We start from the raw sequence: 26856 nt of genomic DNA, 5'->3' as shown, positions 1-26856 counted from the left end.
GTACTCACCAACAGTGGCAGGTGTGTTCGCTCTGGGAGATGAGTGGTTGTTGTGGTATCGGGCAGCTTTACATAGATAAGGTGGTTGGTTGTGGTTGTCAGGATCATAGCAAGGGGTGAAAAGGAAGACTCACAGAACTCTTAGAACTGCTGGCAGCAGAAGGTTTTACGGATTTGAATAAAGTGGTGAAGGTTGTTTGCTTGGCAGCATTTTGTTTTAAATTTGCTTGTAGGGAAGAAGGGCTGACGGCAGGGAATGACTGAAATGCTGACTTCGTTCTAAACATGGGTCCATGTCCATTGCCATTTGTGCCAAGTGTTCCGACTTCCACCAATCCTTCACCCAGGATTTCCAAAATTGTCTGTTGCTTGCAGCATCTGAGAGATAGTTCGTGGTAAAAAAAATACGCACACCTTGAATGTGGATCACACCTTGGTCGAGTGGTTGAATCAGTGATGTTGTATTAAGTGGCAGGAGGGGAGGGAGGGAACGTCGACTCAGACCATGAGAGGCCTGCGTCGGGCATTTTCATGCCTTACAAGGCGCAGATTGGAAGTCTGTGTGGGGCGCCACTCCTAGCACAGACTAGAGCAATGTGTGGTTAGTCATAGTCATACTTTATTGATCCCGGGGGAAATTGGTTTTCGTTACAGTTGCACCATAAATAATAAATAGCAATAGAACCATAAATAGTTAAATAGTAATATGTAAGTTATGCCAGTAAATTATGAAATAAGTCCAGGACCAGCATATCGGCTCAGGGTGTCTGACCCTCCAAGGGAGGAGTTGTAAAGTTTGATGGCCACAGGCAGGAATGACTTCCTATGACGCTCTGTGTTGCATCTCGGTGGAATGAGTCTCTGGCTGAATGTACTCCTGTGCCCACCCAGTACATTATGTAGTGGATGGGAGACATTGACCAAGACCGCATGCAACTTGGACAGCATCCTCTTTTCAGACATCACTGTCAGGGAGTCCAGTTCCATCCCCACAACATCACTGGCCTTACGAATGAGTTTGTTGATTCTGTTGGTGTCTGCTACCCTCAGCCTGCTGCCCCAGGACACAACAGCAAACATGATAGCACTGGCCACCACAGACTCATAGAACATTCTCAGCATCGTCCGGCAGATGTTAAAGGACCTCAGTCTCCTCAGGAAATAGAGATGGCTCTGACCCTTCTTGTAGACAGCCTCAGTGTTCTTTGACCAGACCAGTTTATTGTCAATTCGTATCCCCAGGTATTTGTAATCCTCCAACATGTCCACACTGACCCCCTGGATGGAAACAGGGGTCACTGGTACCATAGCTCTCCTCAGGTCTACCACCAGCTCCTTTGCCTTTTTCACATTAAGCTGCAGATAATTCTGCTCACACCATGTGACAAAGTTCCCTACCGTAGCCCTGTACTCAGTCTCGTCTCCCTTGCTGATGCATCCAACTATGGCAGAGTCATCCGAAAACTTCTGAAGATGACAGGACTCTGTGCAGTAGTTGAAGTCCGAGGTGTAAATGGTGAAGAGAAACGGAGACAAGACAGTCCCCTGTGGAGCCCCAGTGCTGCTGATCACTCTGTCAGACACACAATGCTGCAAGCACACGTACTGTGGTCTGCCAGTCAGGTAATCAAGAATCCATGACACCAGGGAAGCATCCACCTGCATCGCTGTCAGCTTCTCCTTCAGCAGAGCAGGGCGGATGGTGTTGAACGCACTGGAGAAGTCAAAAAACATGACCCTCACAGTGCTCGTTGGCTTGTCCAGGTGGGCGTAGACAGTGCCTTGCTCAAGGGCACAAACACGCCGCCACAGCTGAGGCTCCAACTAGCGACCTTGAGATCACTAGACAAATGCCTTAACCACTTGGCCTCCTACCCAACTCGGGAAACGCACTGTTATGTTAGGATGAATGCTGTCCAAATGTTTAGGATGGGCTGGTACATTATCAAGCAACAAAAGAACTTTAAAGGCAAGATTCTGTTCCCGGCAGTAGCATCCCAGAGTTGTGTTACCTTCAGCTGATGCCGTGCTGCTTATAATTTCCAACTTTTTTTTCAAGTGTTAAAGCGGTTCTCTGCCACTCGGCTGACGGCCCAGGACATGACATCGGATGCTTAGGAGGCATAGTTAAATATTTCAAGCGCAAAATCACTGCACCGTAGGTAAAACTAACAGAAGTTTAAGATCGCGCATCCACACCTTGCCAAAACCAATGCGAGAGTGGCGGGAGAGAGATTGTGAGGTGCGCCCACATGACATGTATTGGCGGGAAAGTGGTGCTCCTCGCATAACTGTCAGTTTTGGGTGCATATAACGAGACGTTGGTAGAAATAGGTTCCTTGCATAACTGTGGGTCAGCATTGTCTGAAGACGCAGACAACGAGGATAGGGTGCACCAGTAAAATGGAGATGCCACGATGCACCAAGATACAATTGTAAAAAGCCAGAACAATGCAGAAGGACAATGCTGCTCCTGAGCCAAAAGGCAAAGTACTTACACTGTCAGTAGATTATGAGCTGCATGAGATATTTTGCAAAGCCAATGAGAAAACTACCATAAAGCAATGTTCAGATTTGCCGATCAGTCTGAGTAGAAAATATGCTTCTTACTTACTAATGCAAATTTTAAAATTTTGTCTGAATAAACATGGTTTTACTGTAGTTATTGCACTTACAATTTTAGAGAAGGTGTATCCCAACAAAGTGCAATTGCACACCTCATCAGCAAATACCTATAATTACAAAATTCCATATTAAACACCACTCATCCTCTTTTCGAGAGGGATCAAGAGAAATCTACCGTGCATTTGTTTTAATGTTAATAACCATTGCCCTTAATACTAACTCACGTGTACTAGGATAACCAACTGCTACTAATTATATTGGTGCCATCTTTTATCACTGATTCCCTCAGTAGATCATATAATAGTCTTGGTCGAGTGAGATTGTTTGTTTGTACTTATTCTCACAGGCAAGATATAAAGTTCAAGTTGATACTTCAGAAGGAGGACAGCATTAGTGTTAAACAGAGCATTCTATCTGATAGATGGGAAAGGTGACATGGCATTCCGTCCATGAACAGCAGAACTATTGCTATTTCCCAATCAATATCCTTAAAATGCCATGATCATGTCATTAGCTCTGTGGAGGAAAGAAAAACAGATGATTCTTTTCAAACATACTAAGTGACCAAACTTCAACAGAACCTTGCGTTCTGAACCCAGTAACTAATGAAGATAGTGTGGGGGCCACAGACTTACAGAGACATGGCAGAGGATGCCTGATTGGATTGATATTTGTAAGATGATACAAACTACAATAATAATTTGCAGCATCCATCAAAGTTGCTGGTGAACGCAGCAGGCCAAGCAGCATCTATAGGAAGAGGTGCAGTCGATGTTTCAGGCCGAGACCCTTCGTCAGGACTAACTGAAGTCACTCTTCCTTCAGTTAGTCCTGACGAAGAGTCTCGGTCTGAAACGTCGACTGCACCTCTTCCTATAGATGCCGCTTGGCCTGCTGCGTTCACCAGCAACTTTGATGTATGTTGCTTGAATTTCCAGCATCTGCAGAATTCCTGTCGTTTGTGATAATAATCCGCAGGTCCATCATGAGACCATCTCAGTGAAAACCTGTGCCAAACTTGGCTCTATCAATGCCAAACTCTTTCTATCTTTCTTGCTGTTTTCTGAAGGTTCACCACTCTCTGAATGAAAAGGTTTCTCCTCTCAGATGTGAATGCTCTAGCCTTTATATTCTCAAATTGTGTTCTCAGGTCTTGGACTTCACATAGAGGACATATACACCAAGATACAGTGAAAAGCTTGTCCTGCATACTGTTCATGCAAATCATTACACAGCACATTGACGTAAAACAATGACAATGCAGAATAAAGTGTAACGGCTGCTGAGAAAGTACAGCGCACGATGATAGGAAAATAGATTGTGAGGTCAAGAGACCATCTCATCGTACAAGAGGTCCATTCAAAAGCCTGATAACAGGGGGTTAGTAGCTGTCCTCGAGCCTTGTGGTCTGTGCTTTCAGGTTTTTCTTATCTTCTGCCTGATGGGAGAGGGGAGGAGAGAGAATGTCTGGGCTGGGTAGGGTCTTTGATTATGCTAGAGGCTTTACTAGGGCAGCAAAAGGTACAGGTTGAGTCCATGGGGATAAGGCTGGTTTCCATAATGTGCTGACCTGTGTTCACACACAAAACAGTTGCTATATCACCCTATCTTCCATATCCTCCTTTAAGAGCTCGATATGTTTCAGTGAGATCTCCTCTAGCTTTTCTAGACTCCAGAGCATAGAACCGTAGGCTATTTAATCTCTCCCCATATGGGAATTCCACCATCTCTGAAGGCAGTCCAAAAAATCCAATCCATGTAAACTAGATCTGTTTTTAAGTACAGAACCAAAGTCACACATAATATTCCTCAACATTTATCACCAAGGCCCAATCCATCTACACTAAGATTTCCTTACTCTTTATTCAAATCCTCTCATACCATTTGCCTGCTTCTTTGCTTGCTACACCTGCGTGTTTGCCTTCAGCAAATTGTGTACAAGCACAATATTTCTTTTTTTAGTATCAATACTACTCAACTGCCATATAACAAAAAAAAACTTAATTTTTGGTTATGTGCATTCAAGTGGATTACTTCACATTTTCAACATTATATTCCATCTGCCATCATCCAATTTATTCATATCCCTTTGAAGCCTCTTCAGTGCTCATGATCCCAACAATTTCACCAGTGTCAGCAAGTTTGGAAATATGACACTTGATTCCCTCAGGCAAATCACTGATATTGACTATAAAACAACTAGCAGCCAAATATCAATTCCTGTGATAACCTGCTAGTCACAACCTTGGAACAGTTCATTTATTCCCAATCTTTGCTTTCTGTCTGATAACTTATTCTCAATCAATATTAGTACATTATCCTCAATTTCACATGCTATAACTTTGTTTTATCAACCTTCTATGTGGGACCTTGTTGAAAAGACTTCTAAAGATACAAGAAATAGGACATCTACCAGTTAGTCCCCATTTATCCACTTGACCAGTCACAATCACATCCTTAAAGAATTCCAAAAGATTACATCAATAGATGACCTGCCGTTTATAATCCATGTTGGCTCTGCTCAATCCTATAATTTTTCTCAGGTGCATCACATATTACAGATTCTAGCATTTAGCACACATTTAAAGCACCAAATTTTTAGAACTTTCGAAGATGATAACCAGAGCATCTGCAGATGCAAACTAGTTGTTTACTTGTCTACCATTTCCTTATTCCCAATCATAAATTCTCCCAGTTTTCTTTAAGGGGCCTATATTTGCCCTCATTATTCTCAGCACATACCTATAAAATCTCTCAAAGCCCACTTTATGTTTCTTGCTGGTCTATATTCACAGTCAGTCTTGCCTCTCTTTGTTAATTTCTTGACCTTCCATTGCTGAGTTCAAAAATGTTCTTAACCATTCAGCCTACAACTATTTATGGCAACTTTAAAAGCTTCTCTCTTGATTTAACTCTTCCATTAATTTCTCTTGCCTGATATGGATAAACACTCTACTGGTTGGGTTCTGTGCTTGAAAGGAATATAATATGCATCTTGCAACTCATGCATTTGTCTTTAAATGCTAATCATTGTCTGTCCACCATCATATCATGTAATGTATTTTCCCAACTAACCACAGACAATTCTTCATTCATATTTCAGTGTCCTTTGTTTACATTTAAAATTCAGGTCACACATGGAACTATACCGTCTTCTAAACTCTGGATTAAAGGTCACTCTCCCCTGTAGGTCCCTTGACAACAATGTTATCAATTAACCATTTCTTGATGCAGAAAAGAACTGAATTATTTTTTCCAATGGTTGGCTCCTCTAGAAAAGCATTTTATATACTTCCATGAATTTATTTAACACCTTATCATGTCAGTTTTGAATTATTAGTTAAGGCCTTCTATGATTACTGTATTATATAACACAAGCAACTCCAATTTGCTGACATGATCTAGCTAATATTGTAAATGCTTACTGCCAGACAAATAATTCCCCATCAACATTTTCTGATTTTTGCTATCCTTGGCTTGTCTAAAATAGACGTGTTCTACATGATCATCTATCAAGATCATTTTCACTACTACACTGATCTCTCTTATTAATAAGGTAATACTACTCCCTTTTCCTTTTCTCGAGTCTTTCCTAAATGTCAAATACCCTAGAATATTTAGCTCCCAGCTTTGATCACCAAATGGTCACATTTCTCCAATATAATTAAAATCATATCTGTTTACTTTGTGCCAATAGTTCCTCTTTTTCTTGAAAATGCTTCAAGCATTCAGATAAAGTAGTTTTAATTTTATCATCAATATTTTCCTGCACTTCAACCCTTTTACTGAATGATTTTTTTTGCTATTTATTTGTCGTTCTGATTTACTAATTAACCCCATTTCTCTTTTGAAATTCCTCCTGCCAAACCATCTTAAACCCTTCTCAATAACACTGGCAGATCCAGAAAGGACATTGCTCATGGTACTGCTGAGGCAATTTGTATTGGTTCTTCCTATCCCAGAAATGATTCCAGTGCATTAGAAATTTACAACTCTCCACCTCTCCAGCCACACATTCACCTGCTCCATCATCTTATTTTTGTTCTTATTAGGACATGGTAATCCAGAAATTACAATGTTTGAGATCCTGCTTTTCAACTTCTTTTCTAGCAACCTAACTCTGCCTGCAGAACCTCATACATTTTCCCGTCACTGATATTATTTCAAAAACTACCTCTGGGGCTTTACCCTTCTTTTCACAATGCTCTGTATCCACGTACCAGTGAGGCTTCACACAGTTCACACATTCACACAGTTACAGAAATGCTCATCTATCCCCTTGAATACTTATTCATTTTTTTTTCATTCTTTTTCCTCCCCTCCAGCGTAATTAAGCATTTACAGTGCTATATGATGGCAGAACAATAGCACTCTAACTTCCCGGTGGTCAAACATTTTAACTCCCATTCCTATTCCGACATGTCGGTCCATGGCCTTTTGTTCTAAGATGAGCCACCCTCAGGGTGGAGGAGCAGCACATTATATTTCATCTGGGTAGCCTCCAACCTGACGGCATGAATATAGATTTTTCCTTCCAGTAAAATATTTCCCCTCCCCCACCCCTCTTCTTCTATTCCCCATTCCAGCTTTTTACCTCTCCTCGCCTGCCTATCACTTCCACCTGGGTCTCCTTCTCCCATGGTCCACTCTCCTCTCCTATCAGATTCCTTCTTCCCCAGTCCTCAACTTTTCCCACCCACCTGGCTTCATCTATCACCTTCTAGATAGCCTCCTTCCCCTCCCCCCATTTCCCCCCCTCCTTTTCTGTCCTGAAAAAGGGTCTCAGCCTGAAACATTGACTGCTTATTCATTTTCATAGATGCTGCCTGACCTGGTGGATTGGTGTGAGAAGAACAATCTAAGTGAATGTGGAAAAAAACCAAAGAAATCTTTGTGGACTTCAGGAAGGTAGAGATGAACCACCCCCTCTGCGAATACATGGCTCCCCCTTAGAGAGAGAGTTAAGTGCACCAAGTTCCTGGAGTTCGCATCATGGACAACCTCAGCTGGTCCCTAATATCACCTCCCTGAACACAGCAGTGTCTCCACTACTTGAGGAAAGTGAGGCTCCTCCCCCACCATCTGAACTACATTTTATAGCAGCACCATTGACAGCATCCCGACAAGCTGCATCTCCATCTGGTACGGGAGCAGCCGAGCATCAGACTGGATGTTTCTACAAAGAACTGTGAGAACAGCTGAGCAGATCTCCCTACCATCCATCGGGAACATTGATCAGGAGTGCAGTGTACACAGGAACCTCAGTATTATTAAGAGTCCCACCCATCCATGCAGCATCCTCTTTGACATTCTACCATCAGGCAGGAGACCAATGCATAAAAACAAGAACGATCAGGATGGGAAACAGTTTCTTCCTTCAGGATTCTGACCTCCCTGCCGCATCGTATTCAAAGTGTCACTGGTTCATCTGTTCTGTTCCTTACAATGTTTAATTTATGCATTTTAGTTTATTTATTTGATGTTCATCTATAGACTTTATCCTTACTTTCATAAGTTATTGTGTGTTATGTGTACTACTCTTCATACCCTGGTTCAGAAAAACATTGTCTCATTTGATGGTATGCATGGATATAATTAAATGACAACAAACCTGACTCGACCTGCTGAGTTCCTCCAGCATTTTGTGTGTGTTTAACTCCTCTTTCTCCTTGTCAATCTCCCTGGCTCTTTCCAGTTCAGCCGTTACCCCACAGCTTCAGTGACTCATGCTCAATCCCGACTTCTAATATTGTACGCAGTTTACCCAGTCTCTGCATGGGTTTCCCCTAGCTGTTCCAGTTTTCTCCCACGTCCCAAGGTGTAGTTTAATTCATCAACGTAAACTTCCCCCAGCATACAGTAAAATTGACTTGGGGGAGAAAGAGATAGGTTTCGTGTAGAATAGCAATTGTTCACCCAGCAATTCAGCACTCTAAATGAACTGTTTCTGTGTATGTAATTATGTCTGGCTCCTAGCCGTGGCTGCACTTCTCTCAGAAACCACCATCCTGAACAATGTCCAAAAGGGAAAATCTGTTAGAAAATGAATCAGTTTATAAGATCCTACTCCACTTTGTCTCTTTGACAGTCAGTCATGCCCACTCCACCTGCTCTTGCTGGTACTTAAGGTTCGCCTCCCTAAATGTGTTGTCCAAGAATAAAAAACAGAAAATGCTGCAAAACGAAAACTCAGCAACTCAACCATGTTTTTTCCTGTGGATACTGTCTGATCTAAGATTTTTCTAGTATTTTCTCTTTTTCTTTCTGATTTTTGTCATCTGCAGTTGTTAATTTTCATGTACTATCCAAGTTATCAGCTGCACAGTGACCTCAGCATGATACCAGCTCCAACCTCCATAGATAAAAGTTGCAGGAAGACAATGGCTATTCACAAACAAGAGAAAATCTGCAGATGCTGGAAATCCAGGCAACACACACAACATGCTGGAGGAACTCAGCAAGCCAGGCAGCATCTAGGGTAAAAAGTACAGTCGACATTTCGAGCCGAAGGACAATGGTTTACCCAGTTATCTCAGTCAACTGAGCAAAGACTTGCAGGGTTGTTTTAAAATTCACGATTCAAAAGTTAGCAAAAACTGCAAGTATGATCAATTTTGATTACAAATCTAGCAAGGGTCATTATAAACATAAAATTACTATGCTTTTACAGGAATCAGTTAAACGTCTTGAGAGCCAATTTGAATAAAGAGGGAAACAAATCCCTAATACTTACCAAAGAATTACTTTGTTATTAATATCTTTTCTGTAAGGGAAAGGGGAAGGGATGGACGAGTCTCCTCTACTGAGTCCATCCGATTCAGTGTCAAGTTTATTTGAACTGTTGGCCCAGCAAGACAGAGTCTGAATGTCCACAATGGGAGAGCGGGCCCCTAAGGGATCCATGTTCCTTCGACCAAGAAAACGATCAACTCTTCAATCGGTAACTGTCCCAAGTTCGGTCTTCGCACCGAACCGTGCCTTTAGCTCTCCGACCCTATCGATAAGGCGATCACTCTCGCTGCTGAGTACTGGAAGGTGGCGGGTGTGTGTTGTTAGGGGAGGATGTACAAGTGTGTTTTGTGTGTTGGAGGAGGGTGCATGAATGTACAAGAGAGCGTGTTTGTGGGTGTGGGGCGTGCGTATGAATGCCCCAGCGATGGGTGGGGAACGGGGGGAGGGGGTGGTGGTGGTGCAAGGGCTAGTCAGCTTAGAAGGGGAAGGCAGAGGGAAGGGCAGCCAGGGACGGAGATAGGGGTGTGGGGCCACTGGTCAATCTCCTCTCGCCGCCTGCTGCCCTGCCTCCCCCTGCGGATGGCCTGCCTTCTCCACCACTGGGGCCCACGGCCTCTCACCGCCCTTCCCCGCAGAGTGCTAGTGCAGTGGTGCGGCCGGAGTCGCTGCGCAGTCACAGGATCGCCGAACAACCCAAGCTCCACAGCCCATCGCACAGGGCGACCGTGACCCCGAGCAACCCTCATCGTCACTTCCCCTCACCAAGCAAGCTCGACCAGTCGAGCCAGCGCAGATCGATGTCCCGCTTTCTTCTGTGCAACTTCAAATGCTGAGGACTGAACTGTGAAATCGGTTTTCATTGTAAGGCTTCTATAATATCAGATATTAAATGTTTCGCTTATTCCATTATCTCTGCATTTTTACAAAAGTCGAATGACCCAACTAGCAGTTATGAGAACATGGTATAAAATCGTCTTCTGAGTATCTTGTTTTATTGTCGGCGACCCCCCTCCCCACGAGATTTTATCAGTTTCTATGACCTGTGCTTAATCATTAATCCTTTCCAAATCTCAAAAGAATAAATTCTATTGCGCCACAGGTTTATTTATAGATGGGACTGAAACTTACACTGACACTTTTATAAGTCCGAGAGATTTCATTTCAACATTCCAAATTTAGTAAGGGCTCGAGAAAATTTCTGCTGGACGAGGAAATTAGAATCAGAGTCACTATTTTAAAAAATGGAATCATTTAGGACAGAGACATTTCTTCATATAGAGGGCAGTGAATCCTTTGGATTCCTTGCACCAGAAGCTAAGGCAGCTCACTCATTAAATCGATTCGACAGTGATCAATAGATGAAGAAAATTCTGAAAGCACTTAACATTTCAGATTCCAATCAATGTAGGCACATGTTGCTAAAACAAATGTCAACTGTTTTATCTCACGTGTTTTCCATATTAGTGTTTTGGACACTGGGTATGTATGAGATTTATGCAATATTAGAATAGAAAGTGCTCAGCTTGGTTTCAAAGGTAAACCCCAGGTAATTCAGCAAGAGATGACTAAACGCAGGTTGTTTACTCCCCTGTATGGATGCTGCCTGACCCGCTGCATTTTGTGTGCGTGTGTTCCTGTAGAGTTTCCAGCGTCAGTGGTTTGGGAACCGCGAGTCTCCTGTTCAGCGACTCGATTATCGTGTGATTGAGTCTGAGAGAAGTCTTTCCGCGGAACCTCCGGATGGTGTGGAGTGGAGCAGCAACGTGAGAGTGAGGATGTGGGGAAGGGGAAGGGGAAGGCACGGGTGTGGGGTTGGGGATTAACAGAGGAAGGAAGGGGAAGTTGAAGGGAGGGAGGGGAGAGATGTTGAGCACTGTGTTGAGGTGAAGATGGGGATTGAGGAATAGAAGAGGCAGTGAAAGGGTGTGCGGGGATTAAGCAGGGGACGTTAGAGGAAGAAAAGCCAGGGGAGTGCGGCAAACAAGAGTAGAAGGCAGAAAGTTGAGGAAGGGAGCGACGGGTTGGGAAGGAGCTGAAGATTCTAAAGGGGTGAGGAGTTGAAGCACATTGAGGGAAGATGAGCAAGGGGGATGGAGTGAATAATTTGTGTGATAGAGTACAATCGCAGATGAGAAGTAATCGATGAAGTTGAATTGATGCAATATTTGTTGAAATCGATGAACTGATGAGGTTTAGAGCAAATACTTGGGGGATGATTGATAGGTAGAAACGAGTGAAGTCTTGGAAGAGAGGCTGAGAAGCTACAATAACCCAGTTTTATTTTTCAGTTATGTAGTTCACAAAATTACCCTTTTTTCATTAGAAAACACAAGTAATATAAAATATGAGTTTCAGTAATTCACTGCTTGTTCTTTGTTTTCATCAGATTTTTTTTAAATGTTCTACCAAGCTTAGCCCTTGATCATGGGACTGACAAAGCAATATCTACGCTACGCTGCCAGTGCAGTGTTTGGAGTAATTGCAAGTCCGAAGGCAAATATTGTTTTTGTACAACTACGTGGAGAGAAAGGTCGATACGTGGCAGTTGCGGCCTGTGAGCACGTGTTTGTTTGGGATATCCGAAAAGGAGAAAAGGTTAGCAACGCTCTGGGCACTGGTTGGTTAATTTGCTGCATTTTTGCCTGTAAATCAAAGTTGAAAGTAAAAATTATTGTCAGAGTACACAGATGTTCCCACATACAACCCTGAGATTCTTTTACTGCGGGCATATTTAGCAAATCACTAGAACAGTAACTGTGAACAGCATCAATGGACAACAAACTGTGCAAATATAAATAAATAACCATAAATAACAAGCAAAAATAACAATGTAGAGCCCTAAAAGTGAGACCGTTGGTTGTGGGAACACCAGAAGTAGAATGAGTGTATTTACCCCTTTTGTTCAAGAGCCTGATGGGTGAGGGGTGGTAACTGATCTTGAACCTGGTGGTGCGAGTCCCGAGGCTCTTGTACCTTCTACCTGATGGCAGCAGTGAGAAAAGAGCATGGCCTGGGTGGTGAGGATCTTTGATGATGGATGCTGCTTTTCGACGGCAGTGTTTCATGTAGATGTGCTCAATGGTTGGGAGGGTTTTACCAGTGATATACTTGGCCGAATCCACACCTTTTTTTGTTAAGATTTTCCGCTCAAAGCCAGTGGTGTTCCCATACCCGGCTGCAATGCAGCCAGTCAGCACACTTTCCACCACACATCTATAGAAGTTTGCCAAGGCTTTTGATGACATGCCGAATCTCCGGAGACTCCTGAGGAATTTGACCATTAAATGAGGAAATTCTGAGATTGCTTAAGAAAAGGACAAGCAGGAAGGAATATATCCACCCAAACCCTAACCTATTTAAGCCTGCTGTGTCACTAATTAAGAGCACAACTCATTCTGTACCCTATGTCCACTGTCCATGCCAAATATTCTTGTCTCCAATTTTGGAAATCTGTTAATATTAGTCTTGAATATTCAATGGCTGAGCAATTGTGATTATCTGGCGGGAACAATTTTAAAGACTTGCAACCTGTAGCGAAGAAATTTTCTCAATTTCGGAATCTTAATGAAAACATCATTCATTTCTTATACCGACCTACTGTTCAGATAAAGCAAACAATGTCACTTAAGTATCTGAACATATTCTGTTAATGTAAAATTCCCCCGGAGAAGAGCTGAAGTGCAATCTTTGTGGTCTGTTGTAATTACAGGTGTGGATTCTTAAGGGCATTAAGCATGATGTAACTTATTTGTGCTCTGCTCCTGATGGCCAACACCTGGCAGTTGGATATGAAGATGGCTCAATACGCATATTCAATATCATAACTGGAGAGAGCAATGTCACCTTTAATGGGCACAAAGCAGCAGTGACAACTCTCAGCTATGACAGCCTTGGAGCACGACTGGTTTCAGGATCAAAGGTAAATTAGATCATTTGCACCAAATGAAGGGGCACGCATCTCCCAGTATTCATGCAAACATCTTGCAGGCTAGTTGAATTTTAAATCTTTGACCTTCCTGGAATGTTTTGTCAGCGGTACGTATTAGCGAAAATCAAATCATTGAATATGACCTGTTTGAAAACAAGTCTCTTGTTTTAATATTCTACAGGACACAGAAATCATCGTCTGGGATGTTATCAATGAGAGCGGACTATACAGGTTGAAAGGACATAAAGATGCTATTACACAGGCCAAATTTCTGAAGGGCAGAAATTTTCTGGTTTCAAGGTAAGAAAACATCAAGAGTTGAAAAGAGTAAAATGGAACATAGGATACAAGATCAAGTTACTGATGAAGCCATTCTTGTGTTTTTAAAAGACCTGCAGCTGGTAACAAGAAACTGTAGAGAGAAAGGTGTGGAATTTTGGAACTTTGAGATCTTAACTTAAGACGTGATAATTCTCTTAATTTAAACATCTCACAAGATCTTTAGCTATGGTAACAATATTGTTAAAATGGAAACTAGAAAATATACAATGGCTGATTGTAGTTATAATAGAGGTGCAGTAATTAATGTAGGAATTAACAACTGATAGTAGGTGAGGATTCCTCTACCTTCCAGCTAGTTCCATGACACAATAGCCAGCAGAGGGTTTGACAAATCATAAAACACAAGAACAGAAGAACTGAAAGCAAGAATAGCCAATTTCCACGCAACTATGCTCTGCCATTCAACAACATCAGTGGGCTGAGGTGGAGAAAATTCCAATGGCAGTGTGTTAATATCACTTATGGTGGAGCAGTACAGCTTGGTACTATTGGTGCGGATGTTCAACAGAGTGTTTATTTAATTATTCTACCAGGCTTTTGCTCTGTGAGTTTTCTATTTATAAATATTTGATGCCCACATATATCCTGATTTTTCATGGGTATTTTTACTTGTCTTTTAGCTCGAAGGACACATTAGTTAAATGGTGGGATTTGGATACACAGCATTGCTTCAAGACTTTGGTTGGTCATCGGAGTGAGGTTAGTCACGTTGTGCTGGTCTAGCATCTCATCCAATAAACAGTTAAATGCCTCTATTTTGTGTTCAGGATGGGTTCCCAGGACTGAAAGGGTCAATGCTAAATGCGGGCATATATGCAATGATGTTACTGCAGTGTTAATGCACCAGTAGTCTGGTTACAGCTCTACCCCTTCTCGCTATTGTGCCTGGAAACAAGCTGAAGGATCAGTCCTCCGGGAATACTTCTACCTAAAGATATCTCTATGGTAATAAGCTCATAATAAGTTTTATGGTGGTCACTGGCTTTTTATGTCATTACAGCAGAAATCTTTGGCTGAGGAGTGTTGTATGGCCAAGCAAAGAGAAGGATGTCAGCATAGCTCCCATTATATCCTAAGACCATAAGACATAGGAGCAGAATTAGGCCATTTAGCTCCGCCATTCAATCATGGCTGATCCTCTTTTCCCCTCCTCAGCCCCACTCCCTGGCCTTCTCGCAGTAACTTTTGATGCCGTGTCCAATCAAGAACCTATCAAGCTCTGCCTTAAATACCCCTAACAACCTGGCCTCCACAGTTGCTTATGGTAATAAATTGCACAAATTCACCACCCTCTGGCTAAAGAAATTTCTCCGCATTTCTGTTTTAAATGGGCACCCCTCTATCCTGAGGCTATGCCCTCTTGTCCCAGACTCCCCCAGCATGGGAAACATCCTTTCCGCATCTACTCTGCCTAGGCCTTTCAACATTCGAAAGGTTTCAATGAGATCCCTCCCCCATCCTTCTAAATTCCAGCGAGTACAGACCCAGAGCTATCAAACGTTCCTCATATGATAACCCTTTCATTCCTGGAATCATTCTTGTGAGCCTCTTCTGAACCTTCTCCAATGCCAGCACATCTTTTCTTAGATGAGGAGCCCAGAACTGTTCACAATACACAAGGTGAGGCCTCACCAGTGCCTTATAAAGCCACAGCATCACACCCCTACTCTTGTATTCTAGACCTCTTGAAGTGAATGCTAACGTTGCATTTGCCTTCCTCATTACTGACTCTATCTGCAAGTTAACCTTTAGGGCAGTGGTCCCCAAACACTGGGCCGCAAAGCATGTGCTACCGGGCCGAGAGGAAACGATATGATTTGGCGATATGAGTCAGCTGCCCCTTCCTCATTCCCTGTCACGCACACCATTGAGCTTGAACGCACACAAGGTCATTACCCGCGCATCATCCATGTCAGCGCAGGAAGGTGATCAACTCCTCCAGCTTGCAAACGATGGCGGGATGAAAAGTATGTTTGATGTAACATCTCTACCGGCACTCTGGATCAAAGTCAAGGCTAAATATCCTGAGATAGCCATGAAAGGACTGAAAATGTTGCTTCCATTTCCAACATATCACTGCAATGAATGCAATGAAAACTAAATTGCGGAATAGACTGGACATAAGGAACCCCCTTCGAGTATCGCTGTCTCCCGTCACCCCTCGATGCACCGTCTTGTTGCAGGGAAGCAAGTATTCAGCCCAGGGCTCCCACTGATTCAGCGATATTGCTGTGTTACAATGATTTTATATGTTCATACGGGGAAAATATGTGCTGCGTGTTTAATATACAAACGTTACTTAAAATGTTATGATGTTACTGACTTATAAGTAACTTATATAACCATATAACAATTACAGTACAGAAATGGGCCATCTCTGCCCTTCTAGTCCGTGCTGAACGCTACTCTCACCTGGTTCCACTGACCTGCACTCAGCCCATAACCCTCCATTCCTTTCCTGTCCATATAGCTATCCAATTTTTCTTTAAATGATAATATCGAACCTGCCTCTACCACTTCTACTGGAAGTTCATTTAACACTTACTTCAAGCTCCCCTGATAATTGACTTATCAGTATATTAATGCAAGGAAAATATGCGCTGTGTGTTTAATATTAAATTCGTTAGATAAACCCTTTTAGACATGAAATTGAATGTATTAGCCACTTATCACCTATATTCCGGTTGTGATTAACACCCGCCCCCCCCCCGAACAGAATCACCAAGAACGATTTGTAGGGGAAAAATTGGCGTGTACACGCATGCGCACTAGTGCCCGCGCAAGGCTTCATGGTCATTGTAGTCTTTCTCGGGGTAAACACAATGTATTTGACTGCTACTCTTGTCCGTTGGCAACCCTACACCTCCCCCCCCCCCCCCCCCCGGGTCGGCAGGTCCTCAAGAATATTGTCAATAATAAACCGGTCCGCAGTGCAAAAAAGGTTGGGGACCCCTGCTTTAGGGTGTGCTGCACAAGAGCTCCCGAGTCCCCTTGCATCTTAGATTTTTGGATTTTCTCCTCATTTATTTCCACTACCAAAGTGCATGACCATGCATTTTCCTACGTTGCATTTTATTTGCCAATCTAAGTCCTTCCGCAGCTTACCTGTTTCCTCAACAGTACGTGCCCCTCCACCAATCTTTGTATCATCTGCAAACTTGGTAACAAAGCTGTCTATTCCATCATCTAAATCATTTATCTACAGCATAAAAAGATGTGGTCCCAACTCCCGACTCCTGCGGAACACTACTAGTTACTGGCAGCCAACCACAAAAGAATCCTTTTATTTCCACTCGCTGCCTCCTACCAATCAGCCAATGCTCTAACCATGTTAGTATCTTTCCTGTAATATCATGGGCTTTTAACTTGGTAAGCAGCCTCAAGTGTGGCACCTTGTCAAAGGCCTTCTGAAAGTACAAATATACAACATCAGCTGCATCCCCCCCCTTTATCTATCCTACTTGTAATCTCCTCAAAGAATTCCAACAGGTTCATCAGGCCGGATTTTCCTTGAAGGAAACCATGCTGACTTTGTACCATCTTGTCCTGTGTCACCAAGTACTCCATCACCTCATCCTTAACAATTGACTCTTAACATCTTCCCATCCACTGAGGTCAAACTAACTGGTCTATAATTTCCTTTCTGTTGCCTTCTTCCTTTCTTAAGGCGTGATATTTGCAATTTTCCAGTCGTCTGGCACCATGCCAGAATCCAGTGATTTTTGAAAGATCATTACTAATGTCTGCACAATCTCTACTACCTCTTTCAGAACCCTAGGGTGCAGTTCATATGTTACAGGTGACTAATGTACCCTTAGATCTTTCAGCTTTTTGTGTGCCTTCTCCCTTGTAATAGTAACTGCACTCACTTCTCTTCCCTCACACCCTTCAACATCTGGCACACTGCTAGTGTCTTCCACAGTGAAGACTAAGGAAAAATACTCATTTAGTTCACCTGCCATCTCCTTGGTCCATTATTATTTCTCTGGCCCCATTTTCTAGTGGTCATATATCCACTCCCATCTCTCTTTTATTTTTTGCATACCTGAAAAAGCTTTTACTATTCAGTTTGATACTGTTTGCTAACTTGCTTTCATATTTCATCTCTTCCCTTCTAATGACTCTTAGTTGTTCCCTGTAGGGTTTTAAAAGCTTCCTAATCCTCTGTCAGCCACAGTTGTACTATTTTGCCTTTTTGAGTATTCCTTTGTTTTTGGAATACAGCTATCCTAATTTTTCCCAGAAACTCACGCCATTACTGCTTTGCTATGATTTGAGTTGAGCTCAATCATTTTGCGATCACTGCCTCCTAAGGGTTCTTTTACTTGCAGTTTCCTAATCACCTCCTGTTCATTACATAACACCTAATTCAGTATACCTGATCTCCTAGTAGGCTCAATGACAAACTGCTCTAAAAAGCTTTCTTGTAGGCATTCGACAAACTCACTCTCTTGAGATCCATTTCCAACCTGATTTTCCCAATTGACCTGCATGTTGTAATCTCCCATGACTATCATAAGCTCGTCGTTTTGACACGCCTTTTCGATTTCCTGTAGTAATCTGTCATCCACTGTTGGGAGGCCTGTATATAACTGCCATCAGGGTCCTCTTACCCTTGCAATTTCTTTACTCAACCCACAAGGATTCAACATCTTCCGATCCTATGTCACCTCTTTCTACTGATTTGATGCCATTTTTTACAAGCAGAGTCACACTATCCCCTCTGCCTACCTTCGTATCCCTCTGATACAATGTGTAAACTGGGACATTCAGCTCCCAACTACAGCCATCCTTCAGCCACAATTCAGTGATGGCCACATTGCATCTGACAATCTGTAATAGTGCCACAAGATCATCCACCTTATTTCTTATACTCCGTGTACTGAGACATAACACTTTGAGTACTGTATCTGCTACCCTTTTTGATTGTGCATTCCTAATGCACTGACACTCACCCTGCTGGCTGCAATTTTGTCCTATCATCCGCCTACCCTTCCTGACATTCTGACTGCATGCTATTTTTGCTTTTGTACTATCCGTTCTATCCTGAGTCCCTTCACTCTGGTTCCCATCCCCCTGCCAAATTAGTTTAAACCCTCCCCAACAATTCCAACCCTCCCCACAGTTCCAACAAACCTGCCCACGAAAATATTGATTCCCCTCGGGTCAGGTGCAATCCGTCACTTTTTAGCAGGTCATACCTCCCCCAGAAGAGATGCCAATGATCTAAGAACCTGAAGCCCTGACCCCTGCACCAGCTTCTCATCATTAATTTACCAAATCATCTTGTTTCTACCCTCACTGGCATGTGACACAGGCAGCAATCCAGAAATTACTACCCTGGAGGTCCTGCTTCTCGGCTTTCTACCTAGCTCTCTAAATTCTCTTTTCAGGCCCTCTTTGCTTTTCCTTCCTCTGTCATTAGTACCAAAATGTCCAACAGAGAGTTTCATTATTGCTTCAGCATCAGGTTCCTGGCACAGCATTTTTTTTAGCCCAAGCAAGTGTCTTTTTCATTTACTTACTTCCCAAGATCAGTACAATGAAAGTACACTCTGCGGGGTAGCGTTAAGCACAATATCCATGTACACAATTCCTATTCTTTGAAGTAGATTTGTGCCTCTCTTTTGTCTTCTCAGTCACCTGAGCAGTAACACTGGGGTCATCTACACTATTTAATACATCAGATGTTTGTTTTAGTAAGCAAGTATTTAACTTGTTTCCTTAGTTCATCTGCGGTTTGGTACAATGTGCAAATTGTGTGAATCATGATTAAAAAAACAAACTGTTAAGTATTGTTACTCTGGTTTTATCTCCTGCTCCAGGTATGGAATTTTGTGTTACTTTCAGATGAAAAGCGAATAATGACTGGATCATCTGACAGTGAACTGAGGGTGTGGGACATCCAGTATCTAGATGAGGTAAAGTTCATGAGTGAGGACACGTGGAGATAATTATTAATTAGTTTGGACATTTCTTTGTATTATAGTTTACTTAATTTTAAATTTGTTATGAATTTACAGGTATAATTTAGATGTTGGAACAACCCATCATAATGCGCACTTTGACTAAAGTCCTGCACTTTCTCAATTTTTTGCCCCATTGAATCTGGGTTTTTTTTGGCCTACCTGACCTACAAAGTTTGGCTGATGACAATAAATCACTTGAATGACACAAAAATTATATAGTTTACATTATTCGATACTTTAGTGATACAGGCCGACCTTCACTAATCCAGCACCATTGGGACCCAAGGTCGACCTGTACTACCATACGATGTAGTACTATTTATCTGTCAAGCTCCAAGTGTCCCCCAAAGGCTTGTTGGAAGGTGATGTGGTATTGTTGACAATCCAGGAGTGTCTCATTCTTCCTGGTATTGTATTGTTGTTATATTGCAGTACAGATAGAGTCATAGTCATAGAGATCTGCAGTGTAGCAACAGGCCCTTTGGTTCATCTAATCTGAGCTGAACTGTTATTCTGTCAGGTCCTCTCAATATGCAACTGGTTCATAGCCCTTCATACCCCTGCCATCCATGTATTCAAACAAATTTCTCTTAAATATTGAAAACGATCCCACGTCCATCACTTCTACTGGCAGCTTGTTCCACACTTGCATGCTCCTCTGAGTAAAGAAGATCCCCTTAAATATTTTACCTTTCACCCTTAACCTCTGAACTCTAGTTTTAGTGTCACTAACCCTCAGTGGAAAAAGTCTGCTTGCATTTACCCTGTCTATACCCCTGATAATTTTGTATGCCTCCATTCAATCTTCCCTCATTTTCCAGCACTCCAGGGAATAAAGTCCTCACCTACCTTGTAAATTTTCTTCATCTTTAAATCCTTCTGATATCTTTCCTGTAGTTAGGTGACCAAAACTGCACATTGTACTCCAAATTAGGGCTCACCAACATCTTGTACACCTTCAGCTTAATATACTAAATCCTGTACCTAGTACTTAGATTTATTAGATTAGATTCAGCTTTATTGTCATTGTGCCAAGTACAGATACAAAGTCAATGAAATGCAGTTAGCATCTAACCAGAAGTGCAAAAATAACTGCAAATAAATAGTTAAGTGCTACAGCACACAAATATAAAAGTACTGAGACAGTACAGTATGGGTGCAATACTGCTTAGCGCTGTGATGTGAGGTTCAGCAGGGTCACAACCTCAGGGAAGAAGCTCTTCCTGTGCCAAAGGTCAGTGTGCCAAAAGCTTTCTTTACAACCCTACCTACCCTTGACCACACTTTCAAGGAATTATGGATGTTTATTCACAGATCCCTCTTCTACTCCATACCTCTGTACCCTACCATTCACTATATAAATCCTACCCTGGTTTGTCCTCCCAAAGTGCAACACCTCAACTTTGACTATAAATTTCTTCTGCTGCTTTTCAGCCCATTTTTCCATCTGGTCCAGATCCTGCTGGGAGCTTTGATAGCCTTCCTCACTGTCCACTACACCCACAGTCTTTGTGTTCTACATGGAATAACAAGACTCAGAAGCTGTTATTTTTAAAGCAGTGAGTTGATAATGCTTGTGTGAAAAACCTCTGGGAGCAGCCCTCAATAAGCCTTTTATTTGTTTGAACATATGTTCTTGTAATCTATTCTTGGGAATGTACAAGTTTACCTTTTCAAAGGTATTTTATATCTAGGTTCATCTCTTTATCTCCTTTCAACGTATGTTTTCACCAGTTCATAACATAGTTCCCGAATGCTGTGCATCAATTAGATCAGAACACTCAAATGTCTCTCCAATGTTTTAATGTCCAGGCATAGACCCAGTTCTGAAGTTGTGGTTTTACAAAATATTTGGCAATTTTTTTTTTTTACTTTACAATTGTTTTCTTTGCTGATTAACTTCAGGTCCATTGTAGTTCAAAATGAGGAGTCTTTGCACATGACTCCACTCAGAGGTTAGCCAAACCTCAGTAGATGATCTGCAGTATACAGATGACATTGACATTTGTGTTTCGTTTGTCCAGAGCCTAAGCTCCTTTCTTCTTTCTTTTTAAATCTTTTCATTGAATAAGTATACAAAAAGGTAAGCCATATAGGCACTAATACACTGTTAGAATATAATAAAATTACAGGAGATATTAATACAGATAAAAAAATGATACAAACAATGTAATTTAAACATAACATAATAAGGTAACATAATAGTATACTCATTTTTATATATATATCAATAGAGAAAAGGAAAAAAAAACCCACCGTGCAACTAAACTAAAAGCAAAGCAAAGCAATGGGCTAACTTAGAACCAAGTAGAGTTAAAGAACTTAAAATCACGTCCTCAAACCCGACCTCCATTAAAAACAGTAAAAAAAAACAAGAAGGGAATATAAATATGGAGCAAAAAAGAGAAGAAAAAAAAATTACATTAAATGAAAATATTGAATAAAAGATCTCCAGGTTTGTTCAAATTTAAGTGAGGAATCATAGAGATTGCTTCTAATTTTCTCCAAATTCAAGCATAATATCATCTGAGAAAACCATAAAAAGGTAGTTGGATCCAAAAAAAGGTAGTTGGACTAAGCTCCAAGCCATCATCGATGTTTTCATTAAAACATAGAGAACTGGCCTTGCATTCAATGTCCACAATATGAAGGTCCTCTTTTATTTCTCCCTGCTGTACAATATTGCTCTCTGATGATAAAAATTCGCAATGAGATGTTGAATGCATGGACCTCTTCACAGGTCTTTGGAGACACCTGTTAGTGAAGACAGGTATCAGTGATGAAACTCGCCACTGAATGTAAGTGTGCCAGCACTGTCTTTGGTCATTGAAGAAAAGTGGATTTGAAGGTCAAGACTGCAGACGTTGCATAAAGTCATGTTCTACTAGTAGCAATGATTCATGCTTTCCCATAGGTTTCTGAGACTTGGATAACCTAAACCAGGCAGTTCAAAGCACATGAAAAATTCCAATACATTGGATTCTGGTTAATTGGAACACATCAGGGCTGGTACATTTAGGCCCAATTAAGCAGCTGTCCCAATTAGTCAAAGCTTCATAGAAATAGTTAAAAACAAACTACCATTTAACTGAGTATAAATTTGAATGAACTACAGAAAAATTACAACACTACCAATATTACTGGTGGTTGACTGTTGTTTCCTGACAATGACAGGAAACCTGTGAGGGAGAGTTTTTTTTAAGTGGAAAAGCTGTTGCTCTGGGGCAGTTCCACTCTCTTGATCTCGGAAGTCTTGGTCCAGTGGGACAAGTGGACATCACAACTAGTGTCTTCCCTGGTTGCAGTGGATGACCATGTCTTCTGTGCCTCAGTATGCTCTTCGTTCTCCATGTAGCATTGCAGAATCGCCTTCCAGGCCATTGGATCTCACTAGATCCCGTTCACCCAGTCCACAGGAGCTGACTTCAAATATTAGGACAGACATGTCCCTGTCTCACTGGAGTGTGAGACCCACCAGCTACTCTCACATGGTTTAGTCGGCCTGTCAGAGTGATGTACTAGTGTGTGTCTGCTGTCGCATGCAAACAGCTACTTGAACCCACAGGTAAGAGCTGAGTGTCCACTGGGGACAAAGGTAACATTCAATATGATTTTTGATAGCTTCAAATTCTTCATAGTATCTAACTTTTTGAAATAGTGATCATTTCATTTTCACTCCCGGCCGTTTCTGGCATCTCCAAATCTGAATACTTGAAACTGCAATGAGCAAAACTGAATTGTTTTACTGCTTATATCTCACCAGCTATCAGTGATAAAAATCACTGCTTGTAGAACACAAACACGTACAACTGATAGTTAAAAGCAGTTCAGTCTAAGCACAATGTAATGACTAATAGCCACACATTGAGTACGTGACTGATGTTAGTTAGAAACTGATCAGCAACTGTCTCCTGTCCCAATTAAGCAGTGTATTGTCCCAAATAAATAAAGGGAAACCCAGCTATTAGTTTTTGTTCTTTAAGAGTTGTCCCAAATAAGTGGCTGCCCTGAGTAACCAATGACCCAATTAACTGGAATATACTGTACTGTGTATCTCATCAATTAATGTACAAAAAAGTAACTTTTCATTTAATAACTTCGACATAAAGCATTTGACAAGGCAGTACATCTGTGCATCATTTCTCGTAACGTGTCTACAACTAGTTAAAGAAAGTAGATATTTATTTCATGTACAATATACATTGTGGATTACTTTTCAGGCAAAAGAAGCTGGAGAACCAGATGCAAAAAAGACAAAAAATTCCTTGGGAAATACTGAACTAATTGAAGAGGAATTGAATGAAGATCCTGAGGAGGTGAAACTTCTGTAATTGTAGACTTATACTGTAACTTCATCCTAGATAATGCCAACTGAACAAAATCACTTCTTTTCCTAAATTACAGGTGGCATTGAAATTCATAAGTTAGAATGGAAGAAATAATTTGAGTTAACTCCTCTCAACCTTCTGAATTTGTAAGCAATCATGGATTAAAAAAAACTGATGAAGCTGTATACAAACTAAACTTTGCTTTCAGAAAGTAAAAACATGGAAATTATAAATAAAATAATAGTTATTCCAAATACATTTAATTGGAAATGCAGTTCAACGTGTATGTGGTTGGTGAAAAGCTTGTTTTGTGGAACTATGCAGGGATAAATTCTGATATTAAGTGATTTAGGTGAGATGTTGTTATGGATCCTATGAAGCTTTAAATAATTACTGTAATCCTCTTTTGTCTTTACAGCGTTTACTATCTTGTCAGAAGATTGGATCTGTATTTAGGGCAGGCAGGAATCGTGTTGTTTCCTTAGCAACTGATCTCAGTCAGGAAGTTATCATCTGTCATGTAAGTATCACTGCGTTCATAAATATGTTAATTGAATAGCCAACAAGTGGAGTCAAATTCTGTAATATTCAGCGATTTAATACATGTTGATTAAAAGTAGCAGCTTTGTTTGGTATTATACTTATACTGTTATTAGGCTAGCACGTGCACTCTTTAGCTTGCAGTTGCTGGTTGTGCAGAGGTTAGTACCTTTCATGTTTTACTTTGAGACACTAATGATTTAGGTATGTAGAACTCAAGTCCACAAACTTGCCACAAATCAGATAAAATAATTTTTGTAATGAGTACTAAACCCACCAGCACCTTTATCATTTGCTGCCTTTAATTCTTAAAAAAATGAGTCTGCCCCTTTCTATTTTTATCTCTATTCCTTTTTGATTTGTAATTGTGGCCAAATATTGATTAATGATCCTGCAAACAAATGACGAACAGTTGAAATTCAACATTTTAAACATTCTTTTGTTTTGAAGGCTGTACACAGAGCTTCCCTTGACTCTCCCTCTTCCCCAAGTTGTCTCCCAGCCTCCAAGCCCCATGGTGGCTTTGTCTCTACACATTTCTCAAGAGTATTTTAGCCACTGAAAATAGTGTTCTAGTGTTTTTCAATGAAAAGAAATGTGCAATGAATGCAGTCTCACTTGTATTCTTCCTATTTCTTCAACGCAGACTCTTACAAAGTTGAAAGGAACATTTTACCCTGAATTTGTTTTTTTTAACCATTGTTTGATGTGGGTAAACATGGGAGAGGTGAGAGATATTCTTCAGTGTAGCTGTCCTATAGTGGCATTGTGAATACTGAATGCTCCAATTTCTCAGCGTGTGCTCTGAAATTGAACTCAGAGCAAATTTATCAGATCGAGATTTAGGGCTTTACGAAACTTTGAGGGATTCAAGTATAAATTTTAATTTACAAATGAGCCAATTCTATTTAAAATGCAGTCATGTTTTTTGATTGTTTATTATGTTTATTAGGGATTGGAAATTATTACTCTAATTTTTAGAAACAAAAACATGTTTTGATGGCACCTACAGGTTGTGCAATGAAATGGGGATAATTTTACTCTCAGATTTCCTGTGAAATTGCTTGTGCTTGGGATGCTAAGTATATTAATATAGTTTAGAGAAATAGTTATTTAATAAGGAAACTTAAACAAGGCACAGCTAAATTTATCTTTGAGTTTTAATATTACTCCCACGTGTTAATATTCTACCTTAGTCAAGAATCAAATTGTCACACAGTATTTATGTCCTTCAAACTTAATTCAAAGATCTTATGAAACGAGTTGCCTCTCATATTATAATTTAACTATTTATTCTTTATGTAGAATAGAACAAATTAAGTGCAATTTAAACATATGATTATTACATTTTTTAATTGGTTGCTCCAAATTTTAATGGAGCTGCATTGAATAAGTAAGGCTAACCAGTCTTGCGACTATCTCTTTTAATTATTGTACTATTTCTTACAGGGCACAGATAGTGTTCTTGAGGTTTTTAAGATTCTAAGTGAAGAGGAGGTGAATAAAAAGATCGAAAAGAAACAAAGGAAAGCCAAGAAAAAGGCAAAGTAAGTGAAGTACAAAGGCATTCTCTTAGAGCAATTCTATCTGTTCCATTCTTCCAACTCATTCTCTTACACAAGCCCATTAACTTATCCAATTTCCCCTACTATCAAGCCCCAATAGAGAGAAATTTACAGTTACCGGATAATGCACCATCCTGTATCTCCTCATATCTTTGAGATGTGGAGAAAAGTCATTATCCAGAGGAATGCAGTGTCATCTCCAGGCGAAGATGCTAACTCCACAGAGCAAACAGTATCAGAGGTTGGAATTGGTGGAGTTCGGAGATAATTGCACTGTCTTTAGCACAGGGTTGCCATAACTTGATGAAGACTGCTTCACCACCAAATACCTCAGTAAAATAAAAGTTGTTTTAGTTAACTCATTAGCAAACATAAAATAAGTTACTGCTTTCAATAGCAAAAACATCTTATTCTGAATCCTGATTAAGGAGTTGCAGAACTTGGGCCTCTGTACCTTCCTCTGCAATTGGATCCTCGACTTCCTAACCAGAAGACCACAATCTGTGCAGATTGGTGATAACATATCCTCGTCGCTGACGATCAACACTGGTGCACCTCAGAGGTGTGTGGTTAGCCCACTGCTCTACTCTTTGTATGCACGTGATTGTGTGGCTAGGCATAGCTCAAATGCCATCTGTAAATTTGCTGACAATACAACCATTGTTGGTAGAATCTCAGGTGGTGACGAGAGGACGTACAGCAGTGACATATGCCAACTAGTGGAGTGGTGTCGCAGCAACAACCTGGCACTCAACATCAGTAAGACGAAAGAGCTGATTGTGGACTTCAGAAAGAGTAAGACCAAGGAACACATACCAATGCTCATAG

At 41.1% G+C, this 26856-nt stretch overlaps 2 protein-coding genes across 5 annotated transcripts in view; one reads left to right on the top strand and one right to left on the bottom strand.

The window, feature by feature from the left end:
* gdap2 (ganglioside induced differentiation associated protein 2) overlaps nucleotides 1–10114 on the bottom strand; it is a 51247-nt gene extending 41133 nt beyond the window's left edge. Inside the window, exon 1 of one of the 2 annotated variants that reach the window (XM_063050706.1) lies at nucleotides 9358–10114. In XM_063050706.1, the coding sequence (XP_062906776.1) occupies nucleotides 9358–9527 (170 nt within the window). In that variant the 5' untranslated portion in view covers nucleotides 9528–10114. Of the gene's footprint in view, nucleotides 1–8; nucleotides 1204–9357 lie in introns of those variants that run through there. The other variant, XM_063050707.1, reaches the window with a different exon arrangement.
* An 882-nt stretch (nucleotides 10115–10996) lies between these two features.
* Nucleotides 10997–26856, top strand: part of wdr3 (WD repeat domain 3) — a 57918-nt gene continuing 42058 nt past the window's right edge. The window contains exons 1-9 of one of the 3 annotated variants that reach the window (XM_063050698.1): nucleotides 10997–11125; nucleotides 11743–11951; nucleotides 13066–13275; nucleotides 13466–13584; nucleotides 14247–14325; nucleotides 19452–19547; nucleotides 23816–23911; nucleotides 24342–24443; nucleotides 25913–26010. In XM_063050698.1, the coding sequence (XP_062906768.1) occupies nucleotides 11781–11951; nucleotides 13066–13275; nucleotides 13466–13584; nucleotides 14247–14325; nucleotides 19452–19547; nucleotides 23816–23911; nucleotides 24342–24443; nucleotides 25913–26010 (971 nt within the window). In that variant the 5' untranslated portion in view covers nucleotides 10997–11125; nucleotides 11743–11780. Of the gene's footprint in view, nucleotides 11126–11411; nucleotides 11644–11742; nucleotides 11952–13065; nucleotides 13276–13465; nucleotides 13585–14246; nucleotides 14326–19451; nucleotides 19548–23815; nucleotides 23912–24341; nucleotides 24444–25912; nucleotides 26011–26856 lie in introns of those variants that run through there. The other 2 variants (XM_063050699.1, XM_063050700.1) reach the window with 2 other exon arrangements.

Source organism: Mobula hypostoma, chromosome 6 (genome assembly GCF_963921235.1).
Source record: "Mobula hypostoma chromosome 6, sMobHyp1.1, whole genome shotgun sequence".
In the NCBI taxonomy this organism is placed as follows: domain Eukaryota; kingdom Metazoa; phylum Chordata; class Chondrichthyes; order Myliobatiformes; family Myliobatidae; genus Mobula; species Mobula hypostoma.
The sequence above is the reverse complement of the archived record's forward strand: the minus strand, read 5'-3'. Positions and strand labels throughout refer to the sequence as shown.